We start from the raw sequence: 15,442 nt of genomic DNA, 5'->3' as shown, positions 1-15,442 counted from the left end.
TACCTTAATGGCTGCTTTTATACTCTAATTCCTCCCAAGAGATACAAAACCATGATATATTTGTGAGTCCAGACTTACCAAAATTAGTCTGGACTCACAAATTAGTATACCAAAATATACTATGTGTGGTGATTCGGAGCTATGTACACCAAAAAAAGTATGCTCTTAAACTTAAACCATTCCTGTGCATAGGAACCCATTGTAAGGAAGACCTTTGCTGAGTTTGCTTCAATTAAGGTGTGGTCCAACTCAATTAGGATGGTTTTTAATCCTATTACTGGAGTCCTTTATAAACAGAATGAAATTTAGACAGAGAGAGAGAACCAGAGAGGGAGCAGCCAGATTGAAAGTCAGTGAAACTGGGAAGAGAAGGGAGAGCCCAGGAGGGGCTGCCATGTGAACCGCTGTATGACAGAAAAGCCAAGAATGAAGGAAAACTAGCAGGATGTCAGTCTTTGAGAAGAAAGCACTGTCCTTATGAGGCCTTGATTTGGACTTTTTCTAGTCTCAAAGCCATGTGCCCCTAAATTCCTATTTATTGGAATTTTGAGCCAACCTATTGTTTGGCACTTGCTTGAGCAAACAAGGAAACTGAAACACCACCACTTACACTCTCAAAGCAGCCAGTTGATCACATTATATTTTACAAATGTGAGAACTACATTTTTATCATTAACTCTGGAATTTGAATCAAAAAATTACAAAACAAAGGAGCTATTCAATTGTTTCCCAATTTGAATTAGGAAATTTCTCCCAATGACCTTTCCCAAGTCATAGGGAGAAAAATAGCTTTAAATTCAATAGACCTTTAACTAGTTATTAATAGCAGCTAAAGAGCTGGCCACAGAAATAATTTTCTCCAGTATATCTCTGCACCAGTCTCATCATTTAACATTAGAGCAGTTACAATATGGTAAGAAACAAAACCAAAACAGTTGCTCCTTTCTCTACTGCACTCTGGCCCCTTTCACTTCAGGGTCAAATTTAGGCTGGCCATGACGTTGCACACCTAAAGGGGAACTCTTTAAAAGAGCAAAAAACCGATGAACTTCCCTTCCCTTAGAAAGTCATCCTGCCCTCCTTGCCATTTTGAAGCTATTATGTACCTCAGAAAAGCCATGTTTTAATCCTTACCCAATTTGTGGGAGCCACCGTTTCTTTTTATCCTGATTCAATATTGTAGGTTGGAAATCTTAGGATTAGATTGTCTCCATAGAAATGTGACACACCCAATTGTGGGTGTGACTTTTTGATTAGATGGAGATGTGACTCCACCATTCCATGTGGGTCTTGATTTGTCTATCGGAATCCTTTAAAAGAGGAAACATTTTGGAAAACCTCAGAAATGACAGAGCTGACAAATTTGAGAGGAGAACTGACACAGATGCCGATACTTGGAGAAGAGAGATATGGATGTTTGGAGATGCTTAGAGCCCAGCAGACGTCACCATGAGATATTAAGCAAATCCGAACTTGGAGAGAGCTCAGGGAAGCCAAGAGATGAAAGCCATCCCCAGGGAAGTAAAGTGAGGAACCCCCACAAGAACAGAGGCTGTAGGCAACAGAGCCCAGAAGCAAGGGACCAGCAGATGCCAGCTACATGCCTACTGAGCTGACAGAGGTGTTCCTGACCCATCGGCCTTCCTTGAATTAAGGTATCTTTCCCTGGATTCCTTAGTTGGACATTTTTATAGGCTCAGAACTATAAACTTGTAACTGATTAAATTTCCCTTTTAAAAAGCCATTCCAATTCTGGTATATCGCATTCCAGTAGCTTGCAAACTAACATACCCTCCTATTCCAAACTGAAGTGACTCTCCTTCTCTCCATGCTTCTGAAAAGTGGGCATTTCATTTCCTCTTTAGAAACTGCTAAGGCCTCATTTCTTTTCTTATATAGAAATTGTAAGGCTAGTGGCCAAAATGATGATAACTTAGCAGCTGGAGGCCTAAAGTTTTCAGAAGTCTTGATTCGTAATGGTTTCATCTAGAGTGTCTAATTATACATATCAGTAGCAAATTGAAGCATTGTGACAGGGAGTTTCAAAGACGGAGATGACAGTCTGAATTCCTAGACTGATGCTAATCATCCTGGGTCTGGTTCTCTGCCTCAGGCACTAAGCCAAAGAAAGTTTCAGAAAACGGGATTCTTCCCGAGAGGAACTAGACTGGGACATTCAAAAGCCGCTAGGACATGAAGTTTTTAATCACTTTAAAAATGGTACATGTAATTACAGACTGTGTTTGCTTTTAAGTGATAATTTCACAGAGTATTATGGAAATGAGGTTGGAGCCCAGGAGTCTTTTTATAATTTGCCATTGCAGATTCTGCCCAAAATTAAAAAAAAAAAAAATGACTTAGATATTTCAACCATCTTTTTGATGGGTTTGGTGGGTCATTATCATTGCTTGAATTCATTCATTATTAGGTAGTTATTGAAGATACTTGTGCTTAGCAATGCAGAAAACAAAGAGTAATACAGGGAAGTACTGCCCTGGTGACATTTATCATCTATTTGATTTGAGAGATGCAGACATGAAAATTTGAATAAATGCAAACAATTTATGATTAACATGTCTATACATGGTATAGAAACAGAAGAGCAAGGACAAAGGAGGAGATGATCTGCACTATATAGAGAAGGTTCAAGTTGATACTGGACTTGTTTTAGGTCAAAGAAGAGGGAAAAAAGGTATCTAAATTTATTCATTCAAGGATTCAGTGGTGAACTAGATTGCCGTAATTCCTGTTCTCAGAGAGTTTCCTCCCTACTGTGGGAGACAGAAACAGAACACGTGTTATTTAATTATTTAATCACAATTATGATAAGTGTAAGAGAAGACCAGGAGTTTTCAGAGTATATAACTGAGGACTCTAACATTCTCTTAGAGGCAGGGAAGCTCCGAGGAAATGCCACTCAAAAGCTGAAACATGGAGGATGCGCTGGTGTGAACCAGGTTTGGACGGATCAGGGAGAGGGGAAATTCAAGAGCTTCTAGAGCATGAAGCTCATAATCTGTCGTTATGAAGTCTCTGGGAACTTGGTGCCATCAAGCGACAGAAAGACAGGGTCTCAGAAGGAAACAGAGGGCAGAGTCAAAACAGCTTATGGTCTTTCTCAAGTGGTATGACTGCCAAACGCTCAGCAGAGGTGATGAGACAGATACAAGGGGGTGCGAGAGGAGCGACCTTACCTTGCAGAGACCGCCTTAGATACCTTTGTTGTTGGAGTTTCAGACCAAAGTGCCACCTTCATTTTTAGTTCTTTATTCTAAAATTGAAAAAAAAAAATGGGCAGGGATCAGACGGCACATTAGCTATGTGTTCGATGGCTCTGTTTGAGCCATCACCTGTATTGCTCCTTAGCAGTCAGTCTGTAGTTGTGGTCACTCTATTAGAACACAGATAATAACCTGCCAAGAGTCACTAGCTCTTATCTGTGAAAATACAAATATACTCTGAAAAATGCATATTTGACCAAGAGATTAAAATAGCGTTCTGATTTAGCCTCTGAAAAGCAACAGCTGAGGCGTCTGTCTGATTTTTACAGTTTCTTTTATGTAGACAGACGCAAAGAACTTTCATGAAAGACACCACAATATTGATTACATGTTTGTCTTCCTTGTGCAATCTCTTGATTATAAACCCCATGAAGATAGGCACCATCTGTTCTTTACTATACAGCCCACGGTGCCATTAGCCTCAACTTTCTCATCAAAGCCTTAGCTTATCGCTATACCAGGAGAAAATAATACACATCTTACCTATCTTGTGTAGGTTCACTCCAAATTGTTGGAATGAACAAATAAAATATCATAGACTCACAATATTTTAGATCTGAAAGCAATCTTATAATTCTGGGAGATAATACAATAGTTAATAATATGAACGATAAGTGGATGAGTTCTCAGGTACAAGCCAGGCACAGTTACTTAATAGCTGTGTGACCCCAATTAGGTTACTTAACCTCTCTATACCCAAGTCTCCTTGTCTGCATAATAAATCTCTAATAATAGTTCCCACTTCATGGGTTCTGAAATGAGATATAAATATGTAAAGCACCCAGTGCAGTGCTTGGCACAGATTTCAAGACTAAAAAGCAGCTGCTTATGATTTTTTCATCCAAATGACATTTTTATAACCAAAACACCAAGGTTCAAAGAGGTTAAATGTCCAACATCTTGCTCACGGCACAGCTCAGAGTAAGTCAGAGGTCCTCTGAGCCCAGAGCCTGTGTTTTCTCTACAACAAGCCCAACTGGAGCAATTTCACTTGACACATATAAGTGGAACTTAATACAATGAAGGGCCATTCCCCAAGGCTGAGTTGCCAACTGCCTGCACAGCTAAAACCCAGGCCCAAGGTCTTTAAGCTGTATGTACCCCAGGGAAACATGTGCTTAAATTTAATCCATGCCTGTGGGTGTGAACCCACTGTAAGAAGGACCTTTTGAGGCTACTTTAGTTCAGGTGCCACCCACCTCAATCAGGATGGGTCTTAATCCTATTACTGGAGGCTCTTATAAGAGAATGAAATTCAGACACAGAGAGAGAGAGAGAGAGAGCCACAGAAGTCAAGTTGAAACCAATGAAACCTGGAAGAGAAAGGAGAGAGCAGCAGATACCACTACGTCCCTAGCTGTGTGACAGAGGAGGCAAGGAGCTCCGGCAGCTGGCCTTGGGAAAGAAAGCATTGCCTTTACAATGACTTAATTTGGACATTTTCCCAGTCTCAAAACCGTGAGTGAAAAAATTCCCATTTTTAATCCAACCCACCCCATTTTGTGGGATTTGCTTTGAGCAGCCTAGGAAACTGAAACACCCACGTAAAGGGCCTGGGGACAGAAAGGCAGCAAGGAAGGAGGGTGAATGGCAGTGCAAGTGGCTCTAAAAAACAGCAATGCACCAGCTACATTGCCTTTTAGGAAACTAAGGACTTAGAGAGTCTATGGTTAAAGTTGAAAAGGCATTTTCTAAGAACAGGGTAAGCTAACACCAATGCACACTTCTGGGAAATAAACATTCAGAAAAGTTTGATAGAAAGTGAGAGTTAATACTTACAGGATGACTGGCAGATATCAAGACATTTACCAAGTGCTTTACATATGTTCTTTCCTTTTACAGCAGCTCAGCCCTGTAGCTCTTTGGGGTAGGTATTATGGTTACGCACGTTAAAGAAGGCAGGCAGATAATTCACTAGGTGACTTGCCTCTGATAACCCGCAGGTAGTGTACACATGGTACACAAATGCAGAAGCTATGTAGACTTACCTGACGCCAAATTCCACGCTGTTTTCCCTGTAAGATGTTATTTTCACTCTACATCCACAGAAATTATTCCAGCTTAAGAAAACCTTGAGCCCCCAGGAGATATAGAGACTTGGTGATTTCTAAAGGGACCCCAGGTATGAAAAGTATGAAACTGAAGAAATCAAAATTAACCAACAATCAATCTATGCCAACCAGCCAGCCACACACACACACACACACACACACACACACACACACCCCTAGTTATTCAGTTCCTGCCACACACACACACACCCACACCCCTAGTTATTCAGTTCCTGCCACACACACACACACACACACACACACCCTAGTTATTCAGTTCCTGCCACACACACACACACCCACACCCCTAGTTATTCAGTTCCTGCCACACACACACACACACACCCCTAGTTATTCAGTTCCTGCCACACACACACACACACACACCCTAGTTATTCACTTCCTGCCACACACACACACACACACACCCTAGTTATTCAGTTCCTGCCACACACACACACACCCACACCCCTAGTTATTCAGTTCCTGCCACACACACACACACACACACACACACACCCCTAGTTATTCAGTTCCTGCCACACACACACACACCCCAAGTTATTCAGTTCCTGCCACACACACACACACACCCCTAGTTATTCAGTTCCTGCCACACACACACACACACACCCCTAGTTATTCAGTTCCTGCCACACACACACACACACACACCCTAGTTATTCAGTTCCTGCCACACACACACACACACACACCCTAGTTATTCAGTTCCTGCCACACACACACACACCCACACCCCTAGTTATTCAGTTCCTGCCACACACACACACACACACCCCTAGTTATTCAGTTCCTGCCACACACACACACACACACACCCTAGTTATTCACTTCCTGCCACACACACACACACACACACCCTAGTTATTCAGTTCCTGCCACACACACACACACCCACACCCCTAGTTATTCAGTTCCTGCCACACACACACACACACACACACACACACCCCTAGTTATTCAGTTCCTGCCACACACACACACACCCCAAGTTATTCAGTTCCTGCCACACACACACACACACCCCTAGTTATTCAGTTCCTGCCACACACACACACACACACCCCTAGTTATTCAGTTCCTGCCACACACACACACACACACACCCTAGTTATTCAGTTCCTGCCACACACACACACACACACACCCTAGTTATTCAGTTCCTGCCACACACACACACACACACACCCCTAGTTATTCAGTTCCTGCCACACACACACACACACACACCCTAGTTATTCAGTTCCTGACACACACACACACACACACCCTAGTTATTCAGTTCCTGCCACACACACACACACACACACACACACACCCTAGTTATTCCGTTCCTGCCACACACACACACACACACACCCCTAGTTATTCAGTTCCTGCCACACACACACACACACACACACACACACACTCTAGTTATTCAGTTCCTGCCACACACACACACACCCACACCCCTAGTTATTCAGTTCCTGCCACACACACACACACACACACCCCTAGTTATTCACTTCCTGCCACACACACACACACACACACACCCTAGTTATTCAGTTCCTGCCACACACACACACACCCACACCCCTAGTTATTCAGTTCCTGCCACACACACACACACACACACACACACACCCTAGTTATTCAGTTCCTGCCACACACACACACACCCACACCCCTAGTTATTCAGTTCCTGCCACACACACACACACACACACACACACACCCTAGTTATTCAGTTCCTGCCACACACACACACACCCACACCCCTAGTTATTCAGTTCCTGCCACACACACACACACACACACACACCCCTAGTTATTCAGTTCCTGCCACACACACACACACCCACACCCCTAGTTATTCAGTTCCTGCCACACACACACACACACCCCCCTAGTTATTCAGTTCCTGCCACACACACACACACACACCCCTAGTTATTCAGTTCCTGCCACACACACACACACACACACACACCCCTAGTTATTCAGTTCCTGCCACACACACACACACCCACACCCCTAGTTATTCAGTTCCTGCCACACACACACACACACACCCCTAGTTATTCAGTTCCTGCCACACACACACACACACACACCCCTAGTTATTCAGTTCCTGCCACACACACACACACCCACACCCCTAGTTATTCAGTTCCTGCCACACACACACACCCCCACACCCTAGTTATTCAGTTCCTGCCACACACACACACACACACCCCTAGTTATTCAGTTCCTGCCACACACACACACACACACCCCTAGTTATTCAGTTCCTGCCACACACACACACACCCCAAGTTATTCAGTTCCTGCCACACACACACACACCCCTAGTTATTCAGTTCCTGCCACACACACACACACACACCCCTAGTTATTCAGTTCCTGCCACACACACACACACACACCCCTAGTTATTCAGTTCCTGCCACACACACACACACCCACACCCCTAGTTATTCAGTTCCTGCCACACACACACACACCCACACCCTAGTTATTCAGTTCCTGCCACACACACACACACACCCCCCTAGTTATTCAGTTCCTGCCACACACACACACACCCACACCCCTAGTTATTCAGTTCCTGCCACACACACACACACACACACACACACCCTAGTTATTCAGTTCCTGCCACACACACACACACCCCAAGTTATTCAGTTCCTGCCACACACACACACACACACACACACACCCTAGTTATTCAGTTCCTGCCACACACACACACACCCCTAGTTATTCAGTTCCTGCCACACACACACACACCCACACCCCTAGTTATTCAGTTCCTGCCACACACACACACACCCCAAGTTATTCAGTTCCTGCCACACACACACACACCCCTAGTTATTCAGTTCCTGCCACACACACACACACACACCCCTAGTTATTCAGTTCCTGCCACACACACACACACACACACCCCTAGTTATTCAGTTCCTGCCACACACACACACACACACACACCCCTAGTTATTCAGTTCCTGCCACACACACACACACCCACACCCTAGTTATTCAGTTCCTGCCACACACACACACACACACACACACCCTAGTTATTCAGTTCCTGCCACACACACACACACACACACACACACACCCTAGTTATTCCGTTCCTGCCACACACACACACACACACACCCCTAGTTATTCAGTTCCTGCCACACACACACACACACACACACCCCTAGTTATTCAGTTCCTGCCACACACACACACACACACACACACACACCCTAGTTATTCAGTTCCTGCCACACACACACACACACACACACACACACACACCCCTAGTTATTCACTTCCTGCCACGTCCACGACACTGAGCCAGGGGCAGAGGGAAGGTGAAGAAGGACCAAAAGGCTTGGAAACTTCTCTGTCACCCTACAGGATGCACAGTATGGCTGTGCACGCTAAAGCAAACATGAATATAAAAAAGCAAAATGGCAATTCTGTAAGGCAGTAGGGACTTAATTACTACATAAAAAATAGAAACAGAAATCAGTGTGACTGGAATAATCGAGGTCATTTTCATAGAGAAGAAGACTTAAGATTTCACTTTGAAAATAAGGAGGAAAAAAGGCAAAAAAAAAAAAAAAAGCAGCGAAGGTGACAGTTCTTAAAGTGGGATCTGGGACTAGCAACATCAGCATCACCTGGAAACCTGTTAAAACTGCAAGTCCTTAGGCTCCAACCTGGAACGAGGGAGTCGGCAACTCGGGGGGTAGAGCTCAGCAAGCTGGACTTTAATAAGCCCCCCAGGTAGTTTCAATTTTTGAGACCCATTAGCTCAAGGCAGTAGTTTTCAGTTTTGGATATACACTGGAATTACCTGCAGCGTCTTAAAATCTATCAAAACCTTCCGAGGCGGCTGGAGATTGTTTTAATTGGCCTAAGTTGCAGTCTGGGCATCAAGAGCTTTCAAAACACCACAGTGGATTCTAATGTGCAGCCAAGAAGAAAGAACACTGGAGTAACAAAAGCAGAGCCAAGATCCGGATTTTGCCCTTTTCTTAGCCCCCAGCATCTATACTGAATGATAAGCAAAAGATGGAGCCAACATCTTCAGACACAATAATTGTGCTGGTTTGAAAGGATTTATGTATCTTAGAAAAGTCATGTTTTAATCCTAACTAATCTTGTGGGGGCAACCATTCCTTCTAATCCCTATTCAGGGCTGTATGTGAGAAACTTTAATTAGATTATCTCCACGGAGATGTGACTCAATCAAGCATAGGTATTAAACTTGAGTAGGTGGAGATGTGTCTCCCCACCCGTTCTACCTGGGACTTGACTAGTTTACTGGAATCATATAAAAAAGAATGACGAGAGAGAGGCGGGGCCAAGATGGCGGCTTAGTAAGGTACGTGCGTCTTAGTTCCTCCTCCAAAGCAACTACTAGGTGACCTGAAACAGTGCAGAACAGCTCCCAGGGCCACGGCAGGGAATGGACACACAGCGTACCCCAGTCTGGACTGGCTAGTCTGACTGCGAGACTCAGCTGCGGTGAGATCCCCGAGCGGCGTGCGATTTCCCGAGCAGCGGCAGCTGTGGTGGCCGGAGCTCCTGTCTCCCTCCTTCCCGGGCTGGCTGAGAGTCTCGGAGAGGCAAGTTTCCCAAGCCGAGGCAGCCGGCGCCCCTCTTTTGAGGGCGGCTTCCTGGTCCGGCTACGAGTCTCAGATCAGAGGGCTACCCAAGCCGCGGTGGCCCTGCCCCACGGGCAGCTTCCTGGTCCGGTGGGGAATTCCCCAGGCCGCGGCGGACGGTGACCGATGCCCCTCCCCCGCGGGCGACTTCCTGGTCCAGTGGTGAATTCCCCGGGCCCGCTGCAGCCGGCGACCAGCCACAGGGTCCCCTCAAGCCGTGGAGGCTGACGCCCCCACCACGCGCGGCCCCCCGAACCAACGGAGTGAATTGGATCGGAAATCCCCAGGCCGCGGAGATCGGTGACCGGGGGGGGATCCCTTCCAAACACGTGAGACAAACGTGTGCCACGAGCGCCACCTACTGGGCAGGATAAGAAAAACAGAACCCAGAGATTTCACAGAAAAATCTTACAACCTTGTTGGGTCCGACACCCAGGGAAATCTGACTAAATGCCCAGACGCCAGCAGCACAAGATAACAGTCCACGCTCAGAAGATTGAGAATATGGCCCAGTCAAAGGAACAAACCAATAGTTCAAATGAGATACAAGAGCTGAGACAACTAATGCTGAATATACGAACAGAAATGGAAAACCTCTTCAAAAATGAAATCGATAAATTGAGGGAGGACATGAAGAGGACATGGGCTGAACATAAAGAAGAAATAGAAAAACTGAAAAAACAAATCACAGAACTTATGGAAGTGAAGGATAAAGTAGCAAACATAGAAAAAATAATGGATAGCTACAATGATAGATTTAAAGAGACAGAAGATAGAATTAGTGATTTGGAGGATGGAACATCTGAATTCCAAAAAGAAACAGAAACTATCGGGAAAAGAATGGAAAAATTTGAACAGGGTATCAGGGAACTCAAGGACAATATGAAGCGCACAAATATACGTGTTGTGGGTGTCCCAGAAGGAGAAGAGAAGGGAAAAGGAGGAGAAAAACTAATGGAAGAAATTATCATTGAAAATTTCCCAACTCTTATGAAAGACCTAAAATTACAGATCCAAGAAGTGCAGCACACCCCAAAGAGAACACGCCCAAATAGGCGTTCTCCAAGACACTTACTAGTTAGAATGTCAGAGGTCAAAGAGAAAGAGAGGATCTTGAAAGCAGCAAGAGAAAAACAATCCATCACATATAAGGGAAACCCAATAAGACTATGTGTAGATTTCTCAGCAGAAACCATGGAAGCTAGAAGACAGTGGGATGATATATTTAAAATACTAAAAGAGAAAAACTGCCAACCAAGACTCCTATATCCAGCAAAATTATCCTTCAAAAATGAGGGAGAAATTAAAATATTCTCAGACAAAAAGTCACTGAGAGAATTTGTGACCAAGAGACCAGCTCTGCAAGAAATACTAAAGGGAGCACTAGATTCAGATACAAAAAGACAGAAGAGAGAGGTATGGAGAAAAGTGTAGAAAGAAGGAAAATCAGATATGATACATATAATACAAAAGGAAAAATATTAGAGGAAAATATTATCCAAACAGTAATAACACTAAATGTTAATGGACTGAATTCCCAAATCAAAAGACATAGATTGGCAGAATGGATTAAAAAACAGGATCCTCTATATGCTGTCTACAGGAAACACATCTTAGACCCAAAGATAAACATAGGTTGAAAGTGAAAGGTTGGGAAAAGATATTTCATGCAAATAACAACCAGAAAATAGCGGGAGTGGCTATACTAATATCCAACAAATTAGACTTCAAATGTAAAACAGTTAAAAGAGACAAAGAAGGACACTATATACTAATAAAAGGAACAATTAAACAAGAAGACAAAACAATCATAAATATTTACGCACCGAACCAGAATGCCCCAAAATATGTGAGGAATACACTGCAAACACTGAAAAGGGAAATAGACTCATATACCATAATAGTTGGAGACTTCAACTCACCACTCTCATCAATGGACAGAACATCTAGACAGAGGATCAATAAAGAAATAGAGAATCTGAATATTACTATAAATGAGCTAGACTTAACAGACATTTATAGGACATTACATCCCACAACAGCAGGATACACCTTTTTCTCAAGTGCTCATGGATCATTCTCAAAGATAGACCATATGCTGGGTCACAAAGCAAGTCTTAACAAATTTAAAAAGATTGAAATCATACACAACACTTTCTCGGATCATAAAGGAATGAAGTTGGAAATCAATAATAGGCGGAGTACCAGAAAATTCACAAATACGTGGAGGCTCAACAACACACTCCTAAACAACGAGTGGGTCAAAGAAGAAATTGCTGGAGAAATTAGCAAATACCTTGAGGCGAATGAAAATGAAAACACAACATATCAAAACTTATGGGATGAAAAAAAAAAAAACTTATGGGACGCAGCAAAGGCAGTGCTAAGAGGGAAATTTATTGCCCTAAATGCCTATATCAGAAAAGAAGAAAAGGCAAAAATGCAGGAATTAACTGTTCACTTGGAAGAACTGGAGAAAGAACAGCAAACTAATCCCAAAGCAAGCAAAAGGAAAGAAATAACAAAGATCAGAGCAGAAATAAATGAAATTGAAAACATGAAAACAATAGAGAAAATCAATAAGGCCAGAAGTTGGTTCTATGAGAAAATCAATAAGATTGATGGGCCCTTAGCAAGATTGACAAAAAGAAGAAGAGAGAGGATGCAAATAAATAAGATCAGAAATGGAAGAGGAGACATAACTACTGACCTCACAGAAATAAAGGAGGTAATAACAGGATACTATGAACAACTTTATGCTAATAAATACAACAATTTAGAGGAAATGGACGGGTTCCTGGAAAGACATGAACAACCAACTTTGACTCAAGAAGAAATAGATGACCTCAACAAACCAATCACAAGGAAAGAAATTGAATTAGTCATTCAAAAGCTTCCTAAAAAGAAAAGTCCAGGACCAGACGGCTTCACATCTGAATTCTATCAAACATTCCAGAAAGAATTAGTACCTACTCTCCTCAAACTCTTCAAAAAAATTGAAGCGGAGGGAAAACTACCTAATTCATTCTATGAAGCCAACATCACCCTCATACCAAAACCAGGCAAAGATATTACAAAAAAAGAAAACTACAGACCAATCTCTCTAATGAATATAGGTGCAAAAATCCTCAATAAAGTTCTAGCAAATCGTATCAAACAACACATTAAAAGAATTATACATCATGACCAAGTAGGATTCATCCCAGGTATGCAAGGATGGTTCAACATAAGAAAATCAATTAATGTAATACACCATATCAACAAATCAAAGCAGAAAAATCACATGATCATCTCAATTGATGCAGAGAAGGCATTTGACAAGATTCTACATCCTTTCCTGTTGAAAACACTTCAAAGAATAGGAATACAAGGGAACTTCCTTAAAATGATAGAGGGAATATATGAAAAACCCACAGCTAATATCATCCTCAATGGGGAAATATTGAAAACTTTCCCCCTAAGATCAGGAACAAGACAAGGATGTCCACTATCACCACTATTATTCAACATTGTGTTGGAGGTTCTAGCCAGAGCAATTAGACAAGAAAAAGAAATACAAGGCATCAAAATTGGAAAGAAAGAAGTAAAACTATCACTGTTTGCAGACGATATGATACTATACGTCGAAAACCTGGAAAAATCCACAACAAAACTACTAGAGCTAATAAATGAGTACAGCAAAGTAGCAGGTTACAAGATCAACATTCAAAAATCTGTAGCATTTCTATACACTAGCAATGAACAAGCGGAGGGGGAAATCAAGAAACGAATCCCATTTACAATTGCAACTAAAAGAATAAAATACCTAGGAATAAATTTAACTAAAGAGACAAAAAAACCTATATAAAGAAAACTACAAAAAACTGCTAAAAGAAATCACAGAAGACCTAAATAGATGGAAGGGCATACTGTATTCATGGATTGGAAGACTAAAAATATAGTTAAGATGTCAATCCTACCTAAATTGATTTACAGATTCAATGCAATACCAATCAAAATCCCAACAACTTATTTTTCAGAAATAGAAAAACCAATAAGCAAATTTATCTGGAAGAGCAGGGTGCCCCGAATTGCTAAAAACATCTTGAGGAAAAAAAACGAAGCTGGAGGTCTTGCACTGCCTGACTTTAAGGCATATTATGAAGCCACGGTGGTCAAAACAACATGGTATTGGCATAAAGATAGATATATCAACCAATGGAATCGAATAGAGTGCTCAGATATAGACCCTCTCATCTATGGACATTTGATCTTTGATAAGGCAGTCAAGCCAACTCACCTGGGACAGAACAGTCTCTTCAATAAATTGTGCCTAGAGAACTGGATATCCATATGCAAAAGAATGAAAGAAGACCCATATCTCACACCCTACACAAAAGTTAACTCAAAATGGATCAAAGATCTAAACATTAGGTCTAAGACCATAGAACAGTTAGAGGAAAATGTAGGGAGATATCTTATGAATCTTACAATTGGAGGCAGTTTTATGGACCTTAAACCTAAAGCAAGAGCACTGAAGAAGGAAATAAATAAATGGGAACTCCTCAAAATTAAACACTTTTGTGCATCAAAGAACTTCATCAAGAAAGTAGAAAGACAGCCTACACAATGGGAAACAATATTTGGAAATGACATATCAGATAAAGGTCTAGGATCCAGAATTTATAAGGAGACTGTTCAACTCAACAACAAAAAGACAGCCAACCCAATTACAAAATGGGAAAAAGACTTGAATAGACACCTCTCAGAGGAGGAAATACAAATGGCCAAAAGGCACATGAAGAGATGCTCAATGTCCCTGGCCATTAGACAAATGCAAATCAAAACCACAATGAGATATCATCTCATACCCACCAGAATGGCCATTATCAACAAAACAGAAAATGACAAGTGCTGGAGAGGATGCGGTGAAAGAGGCACACTTATCCACTGTTGGTGGGAATGTCAAATGGTGCAACCACTGTGGAAGGCAGTTTGGCGGTTCCTCAAAAAGCTGAATATAGAATTGCCATACGACCCAGCAATACCATTGCTGGGAATCTACTCAAAGGAATTAAGGGCAAAAACTCCAACGGGCATTTGCACACCAATGTTTATAGCAGCGTTATTTACAATTGCAAAGAGATGGAAACAGCCAAAATGTCCATCAACAGATGAGTGGCTAAACAAACTGTGGTATATATATACGATGGAATATTATGCAGCTTTAAGACAGGATAAAATTATGAAGCATGTAATAACATGGATGGACCTAGAGAACATTATGCTGAGTGAGTCTAGCCAAAAACTAAAAGACAAATACTGTATGGTCCCAATGATGTGAATCGACATTAGAGAATAAACTTGGAATATGTCATTGGTAACAGAGTTCAGCAGGAGTTAGAAACAGGGTAAGATAATGGGTAATTGGAGCTGATGGGAT

General features: G+C 42.3%; 1 protein-coding gene across 1 annotated transcript in view; it reads right to left on the bottom strand.

Annotated features, from left to right (window-relative positions):
• CCDC68 (coiled-coil domain containing 68) overlaps positions 1–15,442 on the bottom strand; it is a 74,976-nt gene that overhangs the window by 3,125 nt on the left and 56,409 nt on the right. The window contains exon 11 of the mRNA XM_077135421.1: positions 3,195–3,271. Coding sequence (XP_076991536.1) covers positions 3,195–3,271 — 77 coding nt within the window. The remainder of the gene's footprint in view (positions 1–3,194; positions 3,272–15,442) is intronic.

The sequence above is a fragment of the Tamandua tetradactyla genome, chromosome 18, assembly GCF_023851605.1.
Source record: "Tamandua tetradactyla isolate mTamTet1 chromosome 18, mTamTet1.pri, whole genome shotgun sequence".
Taxonomy (NCBI): domain Eukaryota; kingdom Metazoa; phylum Chordata; class Mammalia; order Pilosa; family Myrmecophagidae; genus Tamandua; species Tamandua tetradactyla.
This window is presented reverse-complemented; position numbering and strand designations above follow the sequence as displayed.